We start from the raw sequence: 24,757 nt of genomic DNA on the forward strand, positions 1-24,757 counted from the left end.
GAGATAAAGGGGAAGAGGAGCCTGGAGTGAATTTTTCCTCCATTGCTATAGGCAAGCAGTTGGCCTTCGCTTGGGACCTCCCAGTGATAGGACGGCTGAAATTGGGGAACTGCAAAAGAATGATCTTGTTTTTATATAGTGCCTTTCACATGCTCAGGATGTCCAAAAGTGCTTTACCGTTAATGAAGTACTTTTTAAAAGTGTAGTCACTATTGTAATGTATGAAAAACGGCAGCCAATTTGCACACAGCAAGATCCTACAAACAGTAATGTGATAATGACCAGATAACCTGTTTTTACTAATGGTGGTAGTTGAGATATAAATATTGTCCAGGACACCGGGGATAAGTCCCCCGCTCTTCTTCAAAATAGTGCCCTGGGCTCTTTTACGTCCACTTGAGAGGCAGACCTTTACCGGTTTAACGTCTTATCCGAAAGATGGCACCTCCGACAGTGCAGCACTCCCTCAGTACTGCACAGGAGTGTCAGCCTAGATTTTCTGCTGAAGTCTCTGGAGTGGGACTTCAACCCACAACCTTCTGGCTCAGAGGCAAGAGTGCTACCCACTGAACCATGGCTGACAATTGCAGATACAAACCAGCGTCCTATTCCTATGTGGCATCTGGTGATAGAGCTTCAGTGCTGTCCAGCAATCCATTGAAGTAGAAATTACACTGCTGACTGTCTTAGATATTTTATCTGCCAATATTGAATTGAGTACTGTAACAGTGGTGTGTCCTTTAAATTATTTTCATCAGTTATTTCTCTTCAAAAGATTTGATGCGAGTAATCAAATGAGAACCTTGCTTCACTAAAATAATTCTCGCACTCAATAATTCGATACTTCAGTCTTGTGGTTCCTCTCAGATTTAACATTTTGATTGCGTTCTTTCCGCTCCTTTAGGGCCCCAGAGGACCGAAAGGTGAACATGGATTTGCAGGATCCGAGGGACCAGTAGGACCGAAGGTAGGTGCTTCAGCAACAACAACAACTTGCATTTATATAGCACCTTTAATGTAGTAAAATGTCCCAAGGCGCTGCATATGAGCGTAATCAAAAAAAATTTGACACCGTGCCACAGAAGGAGATATTAGGGCAGGTGACCAAAAGCTCAGTGAAAGAGGTAAGTTTTAAGGAGCGTCTTAAAGGAGGAAAGAGAGGCGGAGAGGTTTAGGGAGGGAATTCCATAAACAACCACCACCATTCAGCTGCCATCCATTTCAAGTATTTATCCAATTCCCTTTTGAAAGTTACTATTGAAACTGCTACCATCAACCCTTCAGGCAGTGCATTCCAGATCATAACAACTCGCTGCGTAAAAAAATATCTCCTCATCACCCACTCGTTCTTTTGCCAATTATCCTAAATCTGTGCCCTCTGATTACTGACCCTCCTGCCATGTGGAAACAGTTTCTCCTTATTTACTCTATGAAAACCCTTCATATGGGTCTGAACTCTGCAGCTCCCTGGTCTGTGCTGAGTTAATTGATCTCAACCTACTTGGCTGTGAGTCAGACTCACCACCTTAGAGAGGGGAGAAATTAAGCCGGAGTTTACTGCTCATTACTGAGCAGTGAGCATAGCTGGAGAGTTGTTTTTCATTCGTTCTTGGGATATGGGCGTCGCTGGCAAGGCCAGCATTTATTGCCCATCGCTAGTTGCTCTTGAGAAGGTGGTGGTGAGCTGCCTTCTTGAACCGCTGCAGTCCGTGTGGTAAAGGTACTCCCACAGGGAGGGAGTTCCAGGACTTTGACCCAGCGATGATGAAGGAACGGTGATATATTTCCAAGTTAGGATGGTGTGTGACTTGGAGGGGAACTTGGAGGTGGTGGTGTTCACATGCGCCTGCTGCTCTTGTCCTTCTAGGTGGTGGAGGTTACGGGTTTGGGTGGTGTGCAGGGACAGGTTTGAATTCAGTTACTATGCTGTGATGGTTGAATGGTTGGCACTCGACTCCAACTCAGATGAGGAACTGGAGAACCAATCAAATTCTGTGTAACCGTAGCTCAGCCTGAGTCACTGCCTTTGGAGGGGAGGTAGGGGAAAATAATAAGTAAATAAGTTCTCCTGCAATGTTGATGGGGAACCTAAAGAGCTGGGCTTCCTCTGGATGGGCTGAGTGGCCTATCCTGGTTCCAACAGTACCCAAAGACCAATACTCCTTTAGCATCCACAACTTAAAATTTAAGTGGCCATTTACTGAAGTGCAGGTTGTGCTGAGCTGCTGATTTGGAACAGTTCCTCCTCAGATCTCAATACTCGACTTTCTGTGTGTTTGACTGGCGGAATTTCTAAATTACTTTAATTTTAACTGTCAGCAGCACCCTAACAAAAAGTGTTTTCCTGCCTTTTCAGGGCGGTAAGGGAGAGCCTGGCTACATCATTGGCCCTGACGGAACCATACTGAATAACCTGCTTACCGGAAGCGCAGAATCGAAGGTGAGTCAGTGGAGATGCTGAGAAGTTACAGCGCAATCCAATCCGGTTGTGCCAAAACACAACCACAGTATATTCCCTCATGAAAAACAGGAGCGAGCAGGGCCACCTGTGTAATGGCCTGCCCTTGAACTACATAGAATGTGCAGTACAGAAACAGGCCATTCGGCTCAACCGGTCAGTCCATGGCGGTGTTTATGCTCCACACGGGCCTCCTCCTGCCTTACTTCATCTCACCCTATCAAAAGAAAGAAAGACTCGCATTTCTGTAGCGCCTTTCACGACCACCGGACATCTCAAAGCACTTTACAGCCAATGAAGTACTTTTAAAGTGTAGTCACTGTTGTAATGTGGGAAACGCAGCAGCCAATTTGCGCACAGCAAGCTCCCACAAACGGCAATGTGATAATGACCAGATAATGTTTTAATTATGTTGATTGAGGGATAAATATTGGCCAGAACACCGGGAGAACTCCCCTGCTCTTCTCGAAATAGTGCCACGGGATTTTTTACGTCCACCTGAGAGCGCAGACGGGGCCTCGGTTTAACGTCTTATCTGAAAGACAGCACCTCCGACAGTGCAGCACTGCCTCAGCACTGCACTGGAGTGTCAGCCTAGATTTTGTGCTCAAGTCTCTGGAGTGGGCCGTGAACCCACGACCTTGTAACTCAGGCGAGGCTACAACCAACTGAGCCACGGCTGACATATATCAACATATCCTTCTATTCCTTTTTCCCTCATGTACTTATCTAGTTTCCCCTTAAATGCGTTATTCACCTCAACCACTCCGTGTGGTAGCAAGTTCCACATTATACCCACTCTCTGAGTAAAGAAGTTTCTCTTGAATTCCTGATTGGATTTATTAGTGACCATCTTATATTTATGACTCCTAGTTCTGGTCTCCCCATAAGTGGAAACATCTTCTCTACGTCTAACCTATCAAACCCATTCAGAATTTTAAAGACTTCAATTAGGTCACCTCATAGCCTTCTCTTTTCCAGAGAAATTAGCCCCAGCCTGTTCAGCTATCCTGATAGTTCTAATCTCTCAGTTCTGGTAAATCTTTTTTGTATTATTGTAAACTGCTTGGGCTCGAATTTCACAGGGCCGTGGAGGCGGGAATGGAGGCATGTGGGGTGTTAAAATTGCAAAAAGTGGCGGGCGGGCCCAACCCCGCCTCCAAGCAATTTTCAAGAAATTGTGTTTACTGCTCCCGTCTCTGGCGGGATAGGCCCTTAAGGCCCTTAACAAGCACTAAATTGCCTCTCTTATCCCATTTTGAAAGGCCTTGGTGATTTTAACCCTTTTCCGACGTGAAGCACGCCTGCTCTGAAACACGAGGGTGAAACCTGGCGGGAGCACAATTGGATAAATAAGAAGTAGGAGCAGGAGTAGGCCATACGGCCCCTTGGGCCTGCTCCGCCATTCAATAGGATCATGGCTGATCCGAACCTAGACTCACGTCCACTTTCCTGCCCGCTCCCCATAACCCTTAATTCCCTTATCAGCTAGGATTGCTGACTATTAGCTGCAGCTCCACCATTAAATAGGATATTTGATCAGCCATCATTTGCAGGTGGCAGGACTTTGTTGTCTCAGGTCTGGGGGAACTTTTAGAAGGCATAACCACAGCTGTGGAAATTTGGAGCCTGACACCCATCTCCAGTGTGACCTCCTGGGAAACCCCTCTCGCCACCTTGACTGAGCGCTTCCTCAACTGAGGCATATATCAAGTAATCCTAAGCCCTCAATGTGGAAGTCTCATTAGCGAAATGATACATGCCACAACTGCAGCAGTAGCCATCAGATTTTTTATTTACTGTAACCATCTGATGGCTTTTTAACATTAAACATCAAATTTCACCTAAGTGACTACCCTTGTGACTATTTGTGCAGTATCTTTCTCTTACGCATGCTCCTACGTGGTGCTTCCCCTGTGGCTTCAGCAGATGTGGAGGCCCTTTGCTCTCTTTCTTGCTGCTCCTGTCTCGACACCTTTGGCGGGCGTCCTCTAGGGTTGCGAACCTGTGAGGGCTCGCCAACAGTCTGCTGCTCCTGCGGCTGTGCAGGGGTTGAGACGCCGATCTCAGTTGGCTGTGGACTCTGGTGGGGCTCTGATCGAGGGCTCTGCAGTGGCATGGAAGTGTGAGCGCTTGGAGAGGAGCCCCCACTTCCTTGATGTCTGCCACCAACTTCCCTCTCATGGGTCAGGTCCCCCTCAGTGCTTGCAAGTGGCTAGAGAGCACCTTGCTGCACATCAGGGGGGCCATGGGGACCCGTATCTGCACTGGCAGTCCTACTCAGAAGGACTTCCATGAAGGTCTGGTTTCTCTGTTCAATAGATGACCATCGCTCCTCCAGAGATGTCATTCTATTTAGAACACTCACCATGTTTTCTGCACTCTGGCGACTTATCACCTCCATGGAGGTTGCCATCCTTTCCATGGTGATGCATTCATGCGCCAATAACTCCACAAAGGCTCTGCTCATGTTCGCAATGGACTCCTCCATTCGCGCCACACTCGCAGTGACCCTGGAGACAAAACCTGCCAGAGAATCCTGCATCTGTTCCTGGAGTTCCAGCACCGCTGATCTTGTGGATTGACCCAGAGGCAGAGGATCGACATGCAGCTGAGCCGAGCTGGCAGAGCCCTGCGCCCTCTGACGAGGACTCTCCACTGCTGTCCCTGTCTCCACCATCTGCTGATGCTCACTTGTGAGCTGTGATACACCAGGTGACAACACTACTCTATCTTGCAAAGGTCCCACCGAGGTGCGAGTGTTTGCGCTGGTGCAGGGTGCGGTGAATTCTGCTGACGCTGCGCCCTCAGAGGTTGCGGCTTCCTCTGAGGAGTCTGGATGCTCAGGCTCTTCCTCCTGGCTAGTGGAGATGGGTGCTGTTGATGGTCCTGTGGGGGAGTAAAGGAAAGAGTCAGAGATGTGATGCCAAGGTTACATGCACATTGCATATTGCAGATGATCATAAGTCCATCTGTTAGAGCTTCAGAATCATTATCAGTGACTCATGCAATGTCAATGAGAGAGATGGAAAACTATTCTGTCACCAGCTTGCTGTGATGCACCCGTCTGTCCGTCCCCCACTTGGGAATCTACCTCCACTCCCACGATCTCCAGGACCGCCTCCTCCCAGGTGGTGAGCTGGACTACTGAGGGTGGCCCTCCTCCTGTCCTCACTCTTTCCCTCTTATTGTGAGCTCTCTTTTCCTGCAATGAGGGAGACAAGTGGAGTTTGAGTGAGAATGAAGGAGTGAGTGTAGATGCTTAACATGGATGCTTAGAAGGAGAAAAAGATGGAGTTAGGTGGCAAGACCAAGGGCCCTCCCTGTGTTTTGTAAGTTGTTTTCATAGCATCAGAGTAATAGGGAGTGTGAGGGCTGCATAGTCGAATAGTTAGGTGAATGTGACCATAGAGAGAGAGGGAATGGGTATGGGTGCATGGATGTCAGTGTCAAGTGGGATGTGGAGGAAGCGATTGCTAAAGCTGAGTGCTGGTGAGGAGAGGCGATGGGGATGAGATTGAGGGTGATGGGAAAGCCATACTCACTTTTCCAGTGCGCAGAAGATAATGAAACCTCTTCCTGCACTGAAGCCAGGTTCTGCAGGTTATTGACAGAGAGTTGACCTCCTGGGACACCTGGACCCACACAGCCTTGGTCTGCTGGGGAGGCTTCTTCCTCCCTGAAGAAGGGAAAAGCACCTCTTTATTGGCCTTTGCTCCCTCCACTAAAGCTTGCAGGGCGACGTCATCAAACCTGGGAGCAGACCTAGGTCTCTCGCTGGTCATTCTGCCTCCAGGTCCCTCTAACATGAAAGGCCAAAAGGTTGGCAGTCTGCAGAAGAAGCAAGGCTTGTTGCAGACCTTAAATGCAGCAGCAATGATGACGTCATCGGAGGCGAGTTTCAGACTGAAAAAACTAATTGGGCCATGGTTCCCACACGCTGGGACTCAATTGCCCATTTAAGTTAAAATCACATCATTCTCCCACATCGATTTAAAATCGGGTGGCTAACACGAATAGCGGATAACACGACCCCAGCCCGCCCCAGTAACAAAATCAAGCCCTTTGTATTTTTGTTAATATCGGGGAGGGGAAGGAGAAACACTTCTGTTCTAATCCAGCACTGAACTAATGTATAGAAAAGGAATTTGAAACGAACTTTAAACTGGATGGATGGTGTAGTGTATGTACCCGTCTATCTTTAAGGGAACTATTGAATGTAACCGTTCACCTTTAAGGGAACTACTTTAGGTGTGGCACTATTTGTTTGGCTTCTGTATACTGTAATACCGATAGTGACCACACCAGTATATAAGTGTTGTGCCAGGAGTTATTGGGCAGATTCGCCCGGACCTTCGAATAGTAAAGACCTGTTTGTTTGTTACTTCTGAAGTCTGTGTATTTATTAACTGCACAACCCACAGACTTTACAGTGGCGACGAGTCCGATCGTACCCTGCGGCAAGATTACCAAAAGCAACGAAGAGCGTCGAAGAGAGACAACCGCCCTCGTCGTGCTACCAAAAGAAAACACGAGGCTGCAACAACAGAAAGCAGGAAGACTAACAACAAAAGCTGTATCAGCAACAGGCACTGACTACCCTTCTGCCACGGTGCGGAGTGAGCCGACCAGCAAGAAACAAGGCGGCTGAAGAGACTGTGAGTAGGGGAAGGGGTAGAAGTATCCGGAGGATAAGGGCAGAGCACTCGACCTCGGTCGAGGGGGAGCTGTGCCGGCCAAAAGTCGGGTCCAACGGCGTCGGGTGACAGCCGGACCGCGATCGGCGGGAAAAATCCGGGCAGCGACCGCAGCCACGAAGCGCTGAGCCTGCGAGTAGGCACGGGAAGAGAAACCCAGCCGCAGCCGGGGAGCGAAACACCGGTCTGCGAGAGGGCTGGGGAGGCGAACGGGAACCGTGCGGGTGAGAGCCGGGTGCGGAGAGAGAGACTGCGAGGAGCCAGTCCAGCGGCTGAGCTGTTCTCCACCAACGGGGTACTCAGAGCCGGCAAAACCGAACGTGCGGGAGTGGGTGAGAGACACAGCCGAAAACGGGGTGCGAGACTGCGCGAGAGCCAGTCCAGCGGCTGAACTGTTCTCCACCAACGGGGTACCCAGGGCCGGTAGCACCGAACGTGCGGGTGAGAGCGCGACAGAGCCGGGTACGGAGAGAGAGACTGCGCGAGAGCCAGTCCAGCGGCTGAACTGTCCTCCGTTAACGGGGTGTACCCAGCGCCGGTAGAGCCGTGCGGGCGGGAGGAAAAGACATAGCCGAGTAAGGGGAGCTGTGCGGAAGCCAGCCAGTGGCTGAACCTGTCCGCTGTGGGGGAAGCGTACCCCTTCCACCGGGAAGAAACGCGGGAAGCCGCCATTAGGCGGAGAAGACGCCAGAAGCGGGAAACCGCCATTGAAGTGGGCGGGGCGAGAAAGGAAGAGCGGGAAACCGCCGATTTCACGGGAAAACCGCCATCTTAGAAACAAACAAATAAATAAGAATACTTAAAGAAATACTGGTGCTGCTCCCAAGGGAAGAAAAATGCCTAAGCGAGGGAATATTAACGACTTTAATTAGGAAATAGAAGACTGGGCCACGTTCGTGGAACGCATAGAGATCTATTGCGAAGCCAACAAAATAGAGGAAGACGACAAGGCGATAACATTGCTAAACTCGATGGGGGCAAAAACATACGGGCTCTTGAAGCATCTAATAGCACCAAGTAAACCAGCGGATCAGACCTTCGAAGAGATTGTGGCTGTGCTGAAGGACCATTTGAACCCCACACCGCTGATGCTGGCTGAACGATTCAAATTCTACGCAAGAACGCAGAAGAAAGACGAAAGCAATGCGGAATACTTGGTCGAACTGCGTAGGCTAGCGAAATACTGCCAGTTCGGAGGGAATCTGACAGAAGCGCTGCGGGACAAGTTCGTATGCGGATTGTCCAAAGAAGGGACGCAGAAGCGACTACTGGAAGAGAACGACCTCACACTGGACAGGGCTGTCCTTATAGCTGCATCGCACGAAGCCGCAGCGAAAGGAACGGCGGAAATGCAACTAAAGGCGGCGGCACTTGGGGTGGCCCAAATTACTTCAAGCACAACGAAATGCTACCGTTGTGGGAAGACAACGCATGACCAGAATCAATGCTGGTTTAAGAACCAAGAGTGTAGGAAATGTGGCAAACTGGGTCACATCGCGAAGGTATGCCGGTCCGGGAAAAAGACCAATAATCAAAGGAAGCCACCACAAGAAAAGTACAACAAGGTACACAAGGTGGCTGAGAAGTGTTCAGACGAACAGAATTCAGACTCAGACCCAAACAACCAGGAGCTGGGTAGGCTGAGAATCCACAATGTGGGTAAAGAAACGGATCTACAGGCCATCTGGGTCATACTAAAAATAGCTGGAGTCCAAGTAAGAATGGAGCTGGACACTGGATCAGCTCTATCAGTCATCAACCGAAGGGACTACCACCGGCTATTCTCTCACATACCTTTAAGAAATACCAAGTTCGTATTACAGACATACACGGGGCATAACGTATACCCCGTGGGGAAAATAAGAGTCAAGGTGAGAGATAGGGGTAAAGAACATCCAAGAATGAACTTGTACGTATTACCTGAGGGAGGACCACCACTTCTAGGACGGGAGTGGATTAAGAAAATAGACATGGAATGGCATTACCTAAAAGCCATAATGAGGGAGGACTTGGTGCAAGCTATTAGCTCAGATTCTGAAATGGATGATGATAAGACCAAGTCGAATATGGAAGACAAGGCTAAAAGGGACTTGCCGACGATGGGAAAGAAAACGAAGACAGACAGAAGGACTTATGGTACCAAGAAGAATAAAGCTGCAGAGCAGAACTCCAGGTTGACAGAGAATTCTGAGCCTGTTCAAGCAAAGGATTCATCCATGACGGAAGAACACCGAGCTCAGACGCAAACTTATGTCAAAGTACGACAACAATTAGAACAGTTGAGTGACCGTCTCGTACAAGAGATGAAAAATATGGAAAGGTTCTGGGACACCGAATGGGAGAACCTGGAAAGACTACAGAGACAGCTAGCTCAAGCAGAGAGCGACCATAGAGCCATCGTGGTCAAATACCAATCACATTCCCCTGATGCTGTTCAGGAACTAGAATATTTACAGAATGAACCAAAGGAAGAGGAATCTTCAGGGAGCCAGGATTTTATTCCAGTTCTTCTCTACGACTCCTTACAAGCAGAGTGTGAGAAGTTGAAAGAACAGTATGAACAGGCCCAGGCTACAATTCTGGAGGGGGTTAACTCGGCAGCCTCCGAAAAGCTAGTTTCAGTAGAAGCATATGAACAACTAAAGGTTGAACATGAGCAAGAAGTCCAAAGGCTGCAGGAAATTCTTGATGAGCTCAAGGCCAAGACAGACTCATCGGTAGGAGATCCATCCATAGATGAGAAATTAGAGGTGAAAATCATGGCAGAGCATGAAAGACAGGATGTCCAAGAACTTATAAAAACATTGAAGGATACCCAAGACAAATATGAGGCGGCAATGACCGAGGTTCAACAACTTGAAGAACAGATTCAACTGGGAATCCTTTCAGTGGAAGAACAGGACACTGTAAGAATGGTCCCTGAACATGAACTAGAGAGCATCAGGGCGCAACTTTTCCGAGCGCTGAAAGCCAAAGTTCAAGAGGAACGTAAGGTGGAAGTATTGGAGAAAGAGGTGGAGGAAATGGAGAAGACTCTGATCCACCGTGTTCCCAGGGAAGAGTTAACGGTCAGCCAACTCCTTCATATGCTGAAGGACAAGACTCTGCAAGGGGAACAATCTGAACACGAGCTTCAATCTTCAGGGGGAACGAGTTCGGAGCTCTCAAAAGTCACGGAGATAGCTGAGGTGGCAACACAAATTTTACAAGGATGCCAAAAGTACGTTGAATCACGTCAAGGTGAACAGAAGAATGTGGAAACCGTTACTTCAGTAGAAGGGTTAAATAGCCTGATAACGCAATTACCGATGGAAAGGAAGGTATTGAACTCACAAATGAGGTCCGTCGTGAAGGAATGGCAGATAACCCAGGAAGAGCGGGATGAATATGAATGCATGAAGATGGCTTTTCAAGAAAGATGTTTAGAGAAGGAACCACCGTCAGCTAACGTCCAGACGGGTGAGGAGGAAGAAGAAGTCTCTCTCGCTGGCCTAACTCAGGACGAACCCGAATATTACCATGACCTGTTGAGTGACACTGAATATTACGAGGATGTGGTCTGCCCAGCTTGTGATGAAAACTCTCAAAGTGCTGAAATCTGGAGGAAGCACTTAAGGTCTAAGGAACATAGAGAGTTGGTGGCGCTACAGCTGGCAGCCGAGAAAGGAGCTCCGAGAGTTTCAAAAAGGCAGAAAAGAAAAAGAAGAAGCAGAAGATAATAACTGTCTAAAATATTAGCACTTCTACCAGTCCAGGCGGGACATTACGAAAGGAGCTAAATTAGTTGAAAAACTGGAAAATGTCAAGACAGCCAGTTGGTTGTAAAAGTCCGCACTGCTGGTTCAACAGGACGAAGGTTCAAGCTGTTACGTCAAGAAAAAGGCTATGGAGGAGTCACGCTAGCCAGGTAATCCGGCTACACCAAAGAAATGTTGTTCGGAACGAGTCAAGATCAGAGACTGAATCTATGAACTGTTTCCGCAGAGACTGAACCTGTGAACTGTTTCCACCGAGATTATATTTGTAAATTGTTTTATATGACATTGACTCCACCGAGATTATATCTGTAATTTGTTTTATAGGAAGTTGAAGATATGTATGTTTAACGGGGACTCTGTAAGTAATAAGCTAAAAAGGGAGGATTGTAGTGTATGTACCCGTCTATCTTTAAGGGAACTATTGAATGTAACCGTTCACCTTTAAGGGAACTACTTTAGGTGTGGCACTATTTGTTTGGCTTCTGTATACTGTAATACCGATAGTGACCACACCAGTATATAAGTGTTGTGCCAGGAGTTATTGGGCAGATTCGCCCGGACCTTCGAATAGTAAAGACCTGTTTGTTTGTTACTTCTGAAGTCTGTGTATTTATTAACTGCACAACCCACAGACTTTACAGATGGGGTTTCAGGATCCTCTCGGGTTACGAACTCTGATTGGATAAATTCCTGGAGATTTCATCACCTGACCTCCAGATGCCCCGCCCAATCAAACAGCCCTTTCCCATCTCCAATATTTTTAGAACTACTGTATGAAAGTTTTCAGAGAAAATTAAAACACATTTTCTTAATGGCCCTATGATTTTTCTCCTGGGTTGCTGGCAGCTGTGTCCGGATGACTAATCTTTAAGTCTTGGAGAATCCAGGGCAATCTTGGAGGGATAGCAAACCCTAGGATCCCCTGAGTTAAAGGCAGCTGACCTCTCCGCGAACCCTAGGATCCCCTGAGTTAAAGGCAGCTGACCTCTCCACGAACCCCAGGATCCCCTGAGTTAAAGGCAGCTGACCTCTCCACGAACCCCAGGATCCCCTGAGTTAAAGGCAGCTGACCTCTCCACGAACCCTAGGATCCCGAGTTAAACATAGAAACATAGAAGATAGGAGCAGGAGTAGGCCATTCGGCCCTTCGAGCCTGCTCCGCCATTCAATGAGATCATGGCTGATCATCCAAATTCAGTACGCGGTCCCTGCCTTCTCCCCATATCCCTTGATCCCTTTAGCCTTAAGAAATATATCCAACTCTTTCTTGAATACACTTAATGAACTGGCCTCCACCGCCCTCTGTGGCAGAGAATTCCACAGGTTCACCTCTCTCTGGGTGAAGAAATTCCTCCTCATTTCAGTCCTAAATGGCTTACCCCTTATCCTTAGACTATGACCCCTGGTTCTGGACTCCCCAGCCATCAGAAACATCCTTCCTGCATCTAGTCTGTCCAGGCCTGACAGAATTTTATAGGTTTCGATGAGATCCCCTCTCAATCTTCTAAACTCCAGTGAGTATAAGCCCAATCGACACAATCTCTCCTCATACGTCATTCCTGCCATCCCAGGTATCAGCCTAGTGAATCTTTGCTGCACTCCTTCCATGGCAAGAACGTCCTTCCTCAGGTAAGGCGACCAAAACTGCACACAATACTCAAGGTGCGGTCTCACCAAGGCCCTGTACAACTGCAGCAAGACATCCTTGTTCTTGTACTCGAACCCTCTTGCTACGAAGGCCAACATACCATTTGCCTTCTTAACCGCCTGCTGCACCTGCATGCTTACCTTCAGCGACTGGTGTACAAGAACACCCAGGTCTCTTTGCACTTCCCCTTCTCCCAATCTATTACCATTCAAATAATAATCTGCCTTCCTGTTTTTGCCACCAAAGTGGATAACCTCACATTTATCCACATTATAGTGCATTTGCCATGTTTCTGCCCAATCACCCAACCTGTCCAAATCGTGCTGGAGTTTCACGACATCCTCCTCACAGCATACCCTCCCATTAAAGGCAGCTGACCTCTCCGTGAACCCTAGGATCCCCTGAGTTAAAGGCAGCTGACCTCTCCACGAACCCTAGGATCCCCTGAGTTAAAGGCAGCTGACCTCTCCGCGAACCCTAGGATCCCCTGAGTTAAAGGCAGCTGACCTCTCCGCGAACCCTAGGATCCCCTGAGTTAAAGGCAGCTGACCTCTCCGCGAACCCTAGGATCCCCTGAGTTAAAGGCAGCTGACCTCTCCGCGAACCCTAGGATCCCCTGGGTTACATAACATAAGAACATAAGAAATAGGAGCAGGAGTAGGCCAATCGGCCCCTCGAGCCTGCTCCGCCATTCAATAAGATCATGGCTGATCTGATCCTAACTGCCAATCCACTATCACAGAACCATCTCCTGAATCTAACAGAATTAGACACACGAAATAGGAGCAGGATCAGGCTACACGGCCCCTGGGCCCGCTCCGCTACCCACAGGGCCATGACCGATCCGAACCTAGACTCATGTCCAAATTCCTGCCCGCTCCCCATAACCCTTAATTCCCTTTACTTCTAGGAAACTGTCTATTTCTGTTTTAAATTTATGTAATGATGTAGCTTCTACAGCTTTTTGGGGCAGCACATTCCATGGACCTACCACCCTCTGAGTGAAGTAGTTCCTCCTCATCTGAGTTTTGAAAGAGCAGCCCCTTATTCTAAGACTATGCCCCCTAGTTCTAGTTTCACCCATCATCGGGAACATCCTCCCCGCATCCACCCGATCCAACCCCTTCACAATCTTATATGTTTCAATAAGATCGCCTCTCATTCTTCTGAACTCCAATGAGTAGAGTCCCAATCTACTCAACCTCTCCTCATATGTCCATCCCCTCATCCCCGGGATTAACCGAGTGAACCTTCTTTGTACTGACTCGAGAGCAAGTATGTCTTTTCTTAAGTATGGACACCAAAACTGTATGCAATATTCCAGGTGCGGTCTCACCAATACCTTGTACAACTGAAGCAATACCTCCCTATTTTTATATTCTATCCCCCTAGCAATGAAAGCCAACATTCCATTGGCCTTCTTAATCACTTGCTGCACCTGCATACTAACCTTTTGAGTTTCGTGCACCAGGACCCCCAGATCCCTTTGTACTTCAGTACTTTCCAGTTTCTTGCCATTAAGATAATAACTTGCTCTATGATTTTTCCTGCCAAAGTGCATAACCTCACACTTTCCAGTATTGTATTCCATCTGCCAAATCTCTGCCCACTTACTTAGCCTGTCTATGTCCCCTTGCAGGTTTTTTATGTCCTCCTCACTCACTACTTTCCCTCCCATCTTAGTATCATCTGCAAACTTTGATATGTTACACTCGGTCCCCTCCTCCAAATCGTTAATATAGATTGTAAAGAGTTGGGGACCCAGCACTGACCCCTGCGGAACACCTCTAGTTACTGATTGCCAGTCTGAGAAAGGCAGCTGACCTCTCCGCGAACCCTAGGATCCCGAGTTAAAGGCAGCTGACCTCTCCACGAACCCTAGGATCCCGAGTTAAAGGCAGCTGACCTCTCCGCGAAACCTAGGATCCCGAGTTAAAGGCAGCTGACCTCTCCACGAAACCTAGGATCCCCTGAGTTAAAGGCAGCTGACCTCTCCGCGAACCCTAGGATCCCCTGAGTTAAAGGCAGCTGACCTCTCCGCGAAACCTAGGATCCCCTGAGTTAAAGGCAGCTGACCTCTCCGCGAACCCTAGGATCCCCTGAGTTAAAGGCAGCTGACCTCTCCGCGAAACCTAGGGTCCCCTGAGTTAAAGGCAGCTGACCTCTCCGCAAACCCTAGGATCCCGAGTTAAAGGCAGCTGACCTCTCCGCGAAACCTACGATCCCCTGAGTTAAAGGCAGCTGACCTCTCCGCGAAACCTAGGGTCCCCTGAGTTAAAGGCAGCTGACCTCTCCGCGAACCCTAGGATCCCCTGAGTTAAAGGCAGTTGACCTCTCCGCGAACCCTAGGATCCCCTGAGTTAAAGGCAGTTGACCTCTCCGCGAACCCTAGGATCCCCGGGTTAAAGGCAGCTGACCTCTCCGCGAACCCTAGGATCCCCTGAGTTAAAGGCAGCTGACCTCTCCGCGAACCCTAGGATCCCCTGAGTTAAAGGCAGCTGACCTCTCAGCAGTCCCCAAGTCCCATTCAGTGCAACCGTCAACAAACTTCTAGCAAAGCGTGAAGGAATGTCTCTTGCTCGCCATCAACCCCTTTCCTGAACCAAGTAACAGATTCATGGAATAGACTCCCAGATAAAGCAGTTAGATCCATATTGACTAACTCCTTCAAAAACAGGAGCCAGGCGACTTGGTTAGCAACAGGGAAGAGGGCTAGAACGATAAGTACAGATAATGGTGATTGAATGGTATCGGGAACTTGATGTGACAAAAATATCTGTTAGATTATCCATCGGGTTGTGTGTTACTGGCCACAACTCACATGGTTAACGTTGGTTATTGCTTCTTGTTTTCTGCAAATTTACATTACAGTCTGACTAATATTTGCACCTTAGAACAAGGCAGAGGCTTGTGCAGCTCTGGAAGGCCTTGGTCTGTGTGGTTTCATTGTACTTGGATCGTGCGCGTCTTATGAAACTAGAATGGTTTACTTTGTCTGGCATACAGGATCCATCATCAGAGGAGGAGCATTTCCCCACATCCCACTCAGCTCGCTGCCTTTGTGAAGGGGGGGGAGCAGAGTGGTGGGGATTTTGGGATTCACTTCATTCACTGATGGGATGACGGAATCACGACTGGCTGGGTAAATTGAGCAATTGGTACCATTCTGGTTCAGTCACAGTTTGAAGAGCCACATATTCAGGAAAGGCTGAGCAAGGGAATTAGATTGTAAACTGAGAGAGACACACGTTTGTGTTCAGAGCACAGAGGGATATGATTTTCCCAATGCCTGAGTATTTTGCCAGTTTACCATATTCGAATGATGGTGGATAGATATCCTACAGCCAGTTCCGAATGGTGATGGATGGATTTGCTAGATTTGAGCTTCTGAGCAAAGAGAGGATTAAATCTGAGTTTAGGAAGGTCAGTAATTAGATTAATTTAATACCCAATTATTGTAATATAGTGAGTGATTAAGCAACCTCACCATTTTAAAGCTCCTATTGGAAACTCATAACATTACACAAAAGCTGAGAATCCACCAACTCAAGTGAGCCATTTCAGATCTTAAATATAAAAGCCTAACTTTTAGCCTCATTATTAACCTCTCCACTGCCTCTGAGCCCAATCTGCTCACTAAATGACAAACTTAATGGGCAACGTAATTTTTTTTTCATCCAGTTAAGATATGAAGGACGCAAACTGTTTCATGAGAGGGGCAACTCACTGATTCTAGGAACGCTATCCAGGTTCTCCCTTCATGACAGCTAATGGAAATGGGAACAGTATAGTGCAGGCGAGTTCAGTTCCTTGGCTGCCAGGTATGGTCACTTATCTACTCAATTCACAAATGCGAACCGAGCTTCCACATTAGCCAATCACGATCTTCCTTCTAAGGCGGTGGAATGCTTTTCTGATGGGCTGCCACGCTCCAGCAATCACACTTGTGTTTCCGAGATGATGATTAGCTGCTGTTGAATTCATTAAATTCTCTGGCAGTTGCACTGCAGCCATTGGTTGAAGCAAGAGGTTTCTGAGCAGTGTGTTAGCCTCCCCCCCGCCCTCAACCATTTAACATCTGGCCTTGTAGTAGGCCTGGGACTTTTTTTCCTCACATTGTGTTTTCCCCAAAGAACAGTCTCGCTAAATCACCTCTGCAGTTGGGCTGCTTCGAATCTAAAGCTTTGTTTAATTTTTCTTTCAGGGTGATCCTGGCATTTCTGGACCCATGGGCCCACAGGTAAGGATACTGCAACTGAGAATTTGTGTTGTGTTGAATTTGTGTCATCTCATGTTGCACATCAACAGAGTACAACTAAAGTTTGACACCGCACTGACTACCCTGTACTATTTTCAGTCTGGTGCACCTCTCTGAACTTGATAGGTTAAGATGTCCGCCTCTATAATGCCCAGAGGTGACGTCACCTTGCCCCCCATCACTGAAAGAACATTTACTGACTTTATGACAACGCATTGTGTCAAACTTGATTAAAATACCGTTAAACCTTTTCTAATCCAACAGTCCTCTAATCCAAAGCCATGGTGAGCCTGCATCGCAGATATACCCTTTATTACTGGACAGGAAATACTTTGCACACCATTTTAAAAGCTGTGTTGTAAATCTCCTCAGTGACTGGGCTTGCTTAGTGCTGTGCAGATACACTGGTATCCATGCAAGCGACTGCTTACTTGTATCTGTCTCAGAGCTCAGTGGCGGATACTGAAGGCAGCTCCCTGACACATTATTGGAACTCTTGTACAAACCCAGCCCTGAATGGATGAAGGGACCACCTCTCATAGAATCATATAGAAATTACATCAAAGAAGGCCATTCAGCCCTTCAAAGCTACCCCAATGTTCTCTCTGCAGCTGGAACTATCAACTCACATTTTCTTCCCTTTTCCAGTATCATTTTATACTCCTCCTTCTTGGATACTCTCGATAAACTGTGGAAGTAACTCCATAGAGCATTAATAGAATAACTATTAAATCTGAATGGTTAGATGGGCCCTTATCAAAATCTTGAATCAGCGACAATTGTACTGTCAATTGATTGGATCTCCCCCAACCCCCCGTTTGTTTTTCTTAGTTTACTTCCCTCTACTTCCCTGCCAATGCCAGTTTTCTGTCAGTTTTATCCCCTTCCTTTTCACTTTTCTCGTCTCCTGAAGCAGCTGACTCCTTGCTGGGGTAGGAGCTCCAGACTTCAGGTGCCCCACCCATGTTCTTCATGTGTGCAAATGGTTCCATGGAGGGACATGGGTTTGAAACCTAGGAACAGGAGGAGTTCATTCAGCCCTTTGAGCCTGTCCTGCCATTCAATTAGATCATGGCTGATCTGTACTTCAACTCTGTTTACCCACCTTTGATCCATATTCCTTGATACCCTTACCTAACAAAAATCTATCAATCTCAGTCTTGAAGATTTCAATTGACCCCCAGCAGCCACAGCTTTTTGAAGAAGTGCTTCCTGACATCATCCCTAATGGCCTAGCTCTAATGTTACGGTTCTGCCCCCATGTACTGGACTCCCCCACCAGAGGAAATCGTTTCTTTATATCTACCCTATCAATTCCTTTCATCATCTCTGTTCCCTGAATTTTAACCCCCAAAAACAGGTGGGTTGGGGTCTGGTGAGATGTTAAAAAAATTTAAATCGCAAACCCGACCCCAACCTGCCTCTAACTCGCCCATTTCTGGGTTTAACGGAGAAAGGACAAGGGGCAGGCACCAACATGAGGCTGGGAGCCTCACATTTAACCTGCTTTACAGCTTTAACCCTGGCCGGCTGGGAAACCCGGCAGCTGAAGGGAGGCGAGGACAGCTTCGTGGAGAAGTTTAAGAGCCTTTACAGCATTGCCTGTGGGCCAGGAGGAGTTGGTGTGCTTCCCACACCTGCCGCCACACCCCCCCCCCCCCACCCCAAGCTTACCTTCTTCCCTTAGATTGAAACCCCTGACCCCATCAGACCACCCCCCCCAACCCCTCGCACATACAGAAACCCCCAATCCAGGATCGGAACCCCTGCCCCCCATCATGCCCCCCAACCCCTCGCACATACAGAGACCCCCGATCCAGGATTGGAACCCCCTGCCCCCACCAGACCACCCCCCCTCCCCAACCCCTCGCACATACAGAGACCCCCAATCCAGGATCGGACCCCCCTGCCCCCATCAAACCACACCCCCCAACCCCTCGCACATACAGAGACCCCCAATCCAGGATCGGACCCCCTGCCCCCATCAGACCACACCCCCCAACCCCTCGCACATACAGAGACCCCCAATCCAGGATCGGACCCCCTGCCCCCATCAGACCACACCCCCCAACCCCTCGCACATACAGAGACCCCCAATCCAGGATCGGACCCCCCTGCCCCCATCAGACCACACCCCCCAACCCCTCGCACATACAGAGACCCCCGATCCAGGATCGGACCCCCTGCCCCCATCAGACCACCCCCCCAACCCCTCGCACATAGAGACCCCCAATCCAGGATCGGACCCCCTGCCCCCATCAGACCACACCTCCCAACCCCTCACACATACAGAGACCCCCGATCCAGGATCAGACCCCCTGCCCCCATCAGACCACCCCCCCAACCCCTCGCACATACAGAGACCCCCTGCCCCCCACGCTCCCACTAGCAGCTGCAGGCTCCCTACCTGGGGCTGCGGCCTGTGTCTGGAGTACTCCCTGCCCGACTGGAAACCAGGCCTATCATCAATCAGGATGATATCTGGCGGGGTTTCTGTTTAAAAAAAATAAGCCACACGTTATAGAGTTAAAACTACACAGCATGCGGGGAAACCCGGACTTCCAGGTTTTCCGCCTGAAACTCCACGCCCCCCGCCCCACCTATGCAGCCCGCCCCTGTCAATATTGGGGCCAGAGAGTCAACCCCCACCTCACCAGTGGCAACCCATTCCAGAGAACATAAACTTCCCCAATGCAATTCAGGACCTTGTCGATTTACGGATACAGGTTCCCAGTTAAGGACTCGCTGCTTATCTGCACCTGAAGATTTCGATTAGTCATTTGGTATAAAGAAAGAAAGAAAGGCTTGCATTTATATAGCACCTTTCACGACCACCGGACATCTCAAAGCGCTTTACAGCCAATGAAGTACTTTTGAAGTGTAGTCACTGTTGTAATGTAGGAAACGTGGCAACCAATTTGCGCACAGCAAGGTCCCACAAACAGCAATGTGATAATGACCAGATCATCTGTTTTTGTTATGTTGATTGAGGGATAAATATTGGCCAGGACACATGGGATAACTCCCCTGCTCTTCGAAATAGTGCCATAGGATCTTTTACGTCCACCTGAGAGAGCAGACAGGGCCTCGGTTTAAGGTCTCACCCGAAAGACAGCACCTCCGACAGTGCAGCACTCCCTCAGCACTGCACTGGAGTGTCAACCTAGCTTTATGTGCTCAAGTCCCTGGACTGGGACTTGACCCCACAACCTTCTGACTCAGAGGCGAGTGTGCTACCCACTGAGCCACAGCTGATATTCCATGTGGTTGTAAATAGAAGGGGTCAGGCCTGTTTCCTGGAGGAAACCTCCTGACTGCACAGGAGCCCACCACACAAGACCAGGCTCTTGCTCGGCATTGCTTCACACTGAGTCCAGCATCCACGCCTGCTGCTGGCTGAGCTCTCGGGTCATGATTTAATCAGTCGGTGTCTCTACTTTTCACAGGGCAACCCAGGGTACCCTGGTCAAAAAGGTGAAATCGGATTGCCAGGACGACCGGTGAGGAATTTCTTTTGGAAGTTTTGTTTCTTAAAGTCATTTTTATGTATAAAATCAGTGGCTTAAAAGAATGCCAGGTTTTGCATAATGAACAAGTTTTGGAAAGTGGTGTGGTATCCCAGTGTAACTGAATCAACGTCTGACAAAGGAACAGGAAGAGGCCACTCAGTCCCTCGAGCCTGCTCCAACATTCAGTTAGATCGTGACTGATCGGATCTTAACTCCATTTACCCAGCTTAGTTCCATATCCCTTAATACACTGGCCTAACAAAAATCTACCAATCTTTGAAATTTTCATTTGACCTCCAGTCTCAACAGCTTTTTTTGGGGGGAGAACGTTCCAGATTTCCACTACACTTTGTGTGAAGAAGTGCTTCCTGACATCACCCCTGAACGGCCTAGCTCTAATTTTAAGGTTATGCCCCCTTGTTCTGGATTCCCCCATTGGAGGAAATAGTTTCTATCTACACTATCAAATCCTTCAATCATCTTAAACATCTCAATTAGATCACCCCTTAATCTTCTATACTCAAGGGAATACGAGCCTAGTCTATACAACCTGTTCTCACAATTTAACCCTTTTAACCCCGGTGTCATTCTGCTGAATCTGCGCTGCCTCGCTCCAAGGCCAATATGTCCTTGTTGGGCACTATCTTTTCACCTGTTGGGTACTGTGTTCAGATTCATCTTGATGTATGGGCTGAATTTTCACACCCAAGCTCCTTTAGTGTCCTGATTGCCAATGTGTTGGGCACACCCCCTCCACCCCAACATTCTCTCTGTTTCTGTTCCAGTTTTCCAGCATCCGCAGTATTTTTGTTTTGCTTTTTTGTTACATTGCAGTAATTCAAAAACTATAAAGAGAATGGTTGGGCCAGTCCGCTGGGCCTTCTGAGGCGTCTTAGAACATAAGAACATAAGAAATAGGAGCAGGCGTAGGCCAATCGGCCCCTCGAGCCTGCTCCGCCATTCAGTAAGATCATGGCTGATCTGATCCTAACCGCCAATCCACTATCACAGAACTTATCCATCTCCAATTTAAAAAGTTGTCAATAGAATGTTTCAGTTCTGTTTAGAGAGCATTTTGTGCCTCGTGGAATTTGTCCCCTCGGCCTTTCTACAAGAATTAGTAACTCTCCATTTTCTGCTCAATGTCTAACCCCCTTTCTCTCACGTGTAGGGTCGGCCTGGTATAAATGGACTGAAAGGTGAAAAGGGTGAGGCAGCAGACTTCGGCGGTAGTTTTGGGTTCCGGGTGAGTCTTGTCTTCGTTAAAGCCGTACTGTTTTATTTAGCAAAACCACTATTTAAGTTTAATCTATGCTCTGATTCTTTTTCTTCTGTTTATTAGAATATTCCAGGCCTCCCTGGCCCACCAGGACCCCCTGGACCACCTGGTATACCAGTGCCCGCCTTTGAGAATAATGTAAGTGTGAAGTACTTGAGACTGAGGCAACAAATGAAACATGGTGCAAGAGGCCTATTTAAACACATCTGGACTGGCCCCAGTGTCTGTGCCTTACTTCCCTTCAATAATACTGCTTCTGTGCTGCTTCCTCCCAACTCAGCTGACAGGCAACACTACCCAAATTTGTAGCTGTCCCCATTGTGCCTACCCCTCCGTGTACTGGAGCCATACGGAAGGCAGATGGGTCCAAGATGGCTGCTGGTCAGTGGGAAACAGAGTACACGTAGAAATATCACCCGACCCGGAGTGCACTGCAAAAATGATGAAGGGTTTTGCTCGAGTAGATAGGGAGAAACTGTTTCCACTGGCAGGAGAGTCTGTAACCAGAGGACACAGATTTGAGATCATTGCTAAAAGAACCATGGGCAAGATGAGGAGAGATTTTTTTACATAGTGAGTTGTTACGATCTAGAATGCACTGCCTGAAAGGGTGGTGGAAGCAGATTCAATAATAACCTTGAAAAGGGAATTGGATAAATACTTGAAAAGGAGAAATTTGCAGGGCTCTGGGGAGAAAGCGGAGGTATGGGGCTAATTGGACAACTCTTTCAAAGAGCTGGCACAGGCTCGAATGGCCTCCAGCTATGAAGCAGGAGGAGTGGTGTCTACTGGGGGTTTTGTTGAAGGAGGAGGGAAGGTTAGAAACTGGACTTCTTCACAACAGATGATTTAGCTCATGTGGCAGTGGGCCTATTTTGAGGAAATTATGGATAATGGCATTTAATTAAGATTGATTTTCCTCCTGTTGTAGTGCTTTCAGGCCCCAGCTTTGATTTTTTTTAAATCTTGCATTTATATAGCGCCTTTCATGACTTCAGGACGCCCCAAAGCACTTTACAGCCAATGAAGTGCTTTTGAAGTGTCGTCACAGCTGTAATGTAGGAAACACGGCAGCCAAATTGTGCGCAGCAATCTCCCACAAAAATCAATGTGATAATGACCAGATAATCTGTTTTTTGAGGGATAAATATTGGCCAGGACTCCGGGAAGAACTTCCCTGCTCTTCTTCGAATAGTGCCATGGGATCTGTTACGTCCACCTGAGAAGGTAGACCTAGCCTCAGCTTAACGTCTCATCCGAAAGACAGCACATCTGACAGTGCAGCACTCCCTCATTACTGCACTGGGGGTGTCAGCCTAGATTTCAAGCTCAAGTCTCTGGGGTGGGGACCTGAACCCACAACCTTCTGATTCAGAGTGTTACCAGTGAGCTGCAGCTGAACACTAGCAAAATGAGTCAATGGTGGAGATTTTAGCTACATTGCAGACTTTGACTCATGTTTTGCCTGTCTTCTCTTAAGGTGTTTGGGGCAGGAGCTGCCGGCTACCCTGGAGTTCTCGAATCACCAGGTAAGGCTTCACAGACTAATTTGTAGAATTTGATTTGCATTTGTTCTTCTCCAGTAAATACTGCAGTTTATTCCTTGACAGATTTTGCACTACTGGGATGCTTAATTCTGCTGGAGGGTGGGAGTGGGGGAGAGACGTTAAGCTTGATGGCACTTATGTGAGGTTAAAGGCGAATTGTCTGGGCATGAGTGACACAAACCCCGAGTTGAAACAAAATGGTCGCATATCTGTATTCTAAGATGGTGGCCACGTCGAGACATCCAATGTTCTTTCAGTGGCATTCAGTCGGTTTGTTTAATCACAGCAATGTTCAGTCCAAGACTCTGTTTGAAGACTACTGTTAAAATGTTTATAATGGAGTGCTATTAAAAAAGATTGTGATAGATTCAATGTGTCATTAGGTTCTTAAATTAAGTCATTAGGGTTCCTAATAATCCAGTATTGAGCTAAAAAAGGTCAATAATAGATTAAAACTATTTTCCCGTTCAAGAACGGAGAAGACCATTTTCGTCTATCTGGCTGGGTCCAGAGCAGTATTCAGCTGCCCAATCTCAGCTACTACCCCCTTGCAGACTGATTGACTTCAGATTAGATCTAACTGGGCCCTGAATAGTGGTGTTAAGGGAATGTCCCTCGATGCTCCTACTTAGACTGATAAATCATTACGGCCGCCACACTCAGAATACAGAATTTTAACATTTCATTCTCGAGACGTGGGCGTTGTTGGCAAGGCTGGCATTTATTGCCCATCCCTGAGAAGGTGGTGGTGGGTTTTCTACTTGAACTGAGTGGCTTGCTAGTCCACTTTAGTGGGCAGTTAAGAGTCAACCCACGTTGGTGTGGGTCTGGAGTGACTTTTAGGCCAGAGCGGGTAAGGATGGCAGGTTTCCTTCCCTAAAGGACATTAGTGAACCAGTTGGGTTTATACGACAATCCGATAGTTTCATGGTCACTTTTACTGAGACCAGCCTTGCATTTCCAATTTAACAATCATTCTCAAACTGCTGAACTCCTGCTCTCTGGATTATTAATCCAGTAATATAACCACTGCACTGCCGTACGTACCCCAGACGGTTCTTTTTCCTTAGATGCAGAATTGGAAGTGTGGGACTTTCACCACTTTGTTACATAAACATTTGGAATAGAAATTCGGCAAACTGAGTGTGCGAACCTCAGACTCTCTTAGTACTGGTGCAACAGTGTGGATGAAATAAGTTATGACACACCATGGATGAATAAAGAAATGAGGGCAAATCTGAAACCAAGAAAATGCATACACTAAGTACATAGACAACAAAGGAGAGGATGACAAAAGGAATACAAAAAGGTCAGGAAAGAAGTAAAAAAAAGACAATTAGGAAGGCAAAGTGAAACTACGAAAATAAATGATCAAGGAATATAAAAAGAAATAGTAAAGTATTCTACAGACACATATAAATAACAAAGGCAAAATTAGGATAGCGATAGGTCCACTAAGTGATGCACACGATAAACTCACAGGTAATGACGGCAAAATGGCAGAAATATTAAATAATTACTTTGCCTCAGTGTTTACCAGGGAGACTAACATGGTGGACATGACATTACAAGAAAAGATCAAAAAAGATAGAAAGACATTTAA

General features: G+C 47.6%; 1 protein-coding gene across 2 annotated transcripts in view; it reads left to right on the plus strand.

Annotated features, from left to right (window-relative positions):
- col18a1a (collagen type XVIII alpha 1 chain a) overlaps positions 1-24,757 on the plus strand; it is a 381,250-nt gene that overhangs the window by 316,761 nt on the left and 39,732 nt on the right. For both annotated transcript variants that reach the window (XM_085985533.1, XM_085985532.1), the window contains 7 exons: positions 905-967; positions 2,357-2,440; positions 16,766-16,801; positions 20,266-20,319; positions 21,500-21,574; positions 21,671-21,745; positions 23,088-23,136. In XM_085985533.1, coding sequence (XP_085841659.1) covers positions 905-967; positions 2,357-2,440; positions 16,766-16,801; positions 20,266-20,319; positions 21,500-21,574; positions 21,671-21,745; positions 23,088-23,136 — 436 coding nt within the window. The remainder of the gene's footprint in view (positions 1-904; positions 968-2,356; positions 2,441-16,765; positions 16,802-20,265; positions 20,320-21,499; positions 21,575-21,670; positions 21,746-23,087; positions 23,137-24,757) is intronic.

Source organism: Somniosus microcephalus, chromosome 4 (genome assembly GCF_052327205.1).
Source record: "Somniosus microcephalus isolate GS21.2 chromosome 4, FLI_Smic_1.0, whole genome shotgun sequence".
Taxonomy (NCBI): domain Eukaryota; kingdom Metazoa; phylum Chordata; class Chondrichthyes; order Squaliformes; family Somniosidae; genus Somniosus; species Somniosus microcephalus.